Here is a 1,716-nt window from a genome sequence, read left to right as displayed (position 1 = left end):
CTTCTCCAAGTTGGGGAGAGGGCTGGCTCGTTGGAGCAAACAACGCAGCATGGCTGAGCGATGGAGCAGGGCACCCTGAGGCCAAGACGGGCTCGGGCCGGGGCAAGATCCGGCCCCCCATCACCGCCTCCTCCGTCCCGGCCCCCCCCATCCCGGGAGGGCGGAGGAGGTGCCCGGGCGGCGACACGGTGCGCCTCGGCGCGGCCGCTCCGGAGGTTGCAAGCCCCAGGGGTGGGGGGGAACCACGGGAGTGCCAAAAAACCCGGGATCCGGGAGCTCTGCAGGCCCCGAGGATGCCCCAGCACCGGGATCTGGGGATGCTGTGAGCCCCGAGATGGTAAACCACCAGACACCAGAGATGTCCCAAGTCCTGGAGACGGTAAATACATCACCGGGATTCTGGGGTGCCGTGAGCTCTGGGGATGCCCGAGCGTCAGGATCCAGGGATGCTGCAAGCCCTGGGGATGCTAAATAAATCACCAGGACCCAGGTATGCCCTGGGGGTGGTAAATCACCAGGACCAGGGATGCTGCAAGCTTGGGGTGCTGCAAGCCCTGTGGGGGTGCCTGAGTATGGGGCTGCTGCAAATTAGGGGTGCCTGAGCACAGGGCCCCAGGGATGCTGCAAACCCTGGGGATGGCAAATCCCTGGGATTCAGGGGTGTCACAAGCCCCAGGGTTGCAAAAGCACGGGGACCTGGGGATGCTGCAAATTTGGGGCACCCAGGGGTGCTGTGAGCTGCAGAGATGCCTGAGCAGCAGACCTCAGAGATGAAATACCACCGGGGATGCCGGAGCAACAGGACATGAGTACACCACCCTGGTGACACGGGAGCACCAAGACCCCAGGGGTGACACACCACAGGGCTGCAGAGCATCAGCACCCCAGGGATGGTGCAAGCCAGGGAGCTCCCTGCCGTGGGGATGCCACAGCACTGGGGACATCTGCATGGGGGCCACAGGGAGATCCCACTGCCAGTGGGGGCTCCAAGCACCCCACAGCCCCAGCTGGGGTCTCCCCACAACCCTGTCCGCCAGGCGAGGCACAGCCAGCACCCACTCGGAGCCCCTCGCACTCTGGGGCTCGGCTGACACCGGTGTCAGGGGGGAGGGGGGCATATTCCCGCTGCCACCCCCATTCCCTGTACCTCAGAGCAGAGACAGGGACTGTCCCCTTGTCACAGTGTTCGTGTGTTACCTGCTGGCAAGGACAAGGGCGTATAGGAAGGAAAAAGCAGCTGCTGCTCAGGCCCATGAGGGACATGGGGACACCGTGACAGTGGGACAGGGAGCTCCGAGCCACAAGGAAGGTCCCCCCCCAGCCGCAGAGCCACGCACAACTGCAGAAGACGCGGGCGCAAGCACACGAGTGCTGACACACAGACTCCCTTCTCCTGCTCATCTCACCCTGTTCAGCAAACCCCGAAAATACGCTTTCTCATCCCAAGCGCGGCCGGAGTGTTGCAAACAAGCTGCGACGTGTCCCACGCTGCCTCATTTCTCCTGTCACCCCTTGGGGCAGGGGCCGGGGGGGGGATTTGGTTGGCACCGGATGGGTTTTGGGAGGTCACAGGCCAGTTGCCCCATGGCAATCATCACCACCCAGGGGACTGGGGATCTGTGAGTGCCCAGCACGGCCCCCCACACCCTGCCCAGCCCCAGGCAGCATCTTCTCATGGGGAGACACGGTGGAGCCCCCAGGCCCACTGCGGGGGGG

General features: G+C 64.6%; 1 protein-coding gene across 1 annotated transcript in view; it reads right to left on the bottom strand.

Moving 5' to 3' along the window:
• Positions 1-51, bottom strand: part of DYSF (dysferlin) — a 109,600-nt gene extending 109,549 nt beyond the window's left edge. The window contains exon 1 of the mRNA XM_009884084.1: positions 2-51. Within this exon, the coding sequence (XP_009882386.1) occupies positions 2-51 (50 nt within the window). The remainder of the gene's footprint in view (position 1) is intronic.
• Between the last annotated feature and the right edge of the window lie 1,665 nt (positions 52-1,716).

This window comes from Charadrius vociferus, unplaced genomic scaffold (assembly GCF_000708025.1).
Source record: "Charadrius vociferus isolate BGI_N301 unplaced genomic scaffold, ASM70802v2 scaffold544, whole genome shotgun sequence".
Lineage (NCBI taxonomy): Eukaryota > Metazoa > Chordata > Aves > Charadriiformes > Charadriidae > Charadrius > Charadrius vociferus.
This window is presented reverse-complemented; position numbering and strand designations above follow the sequence as displayed.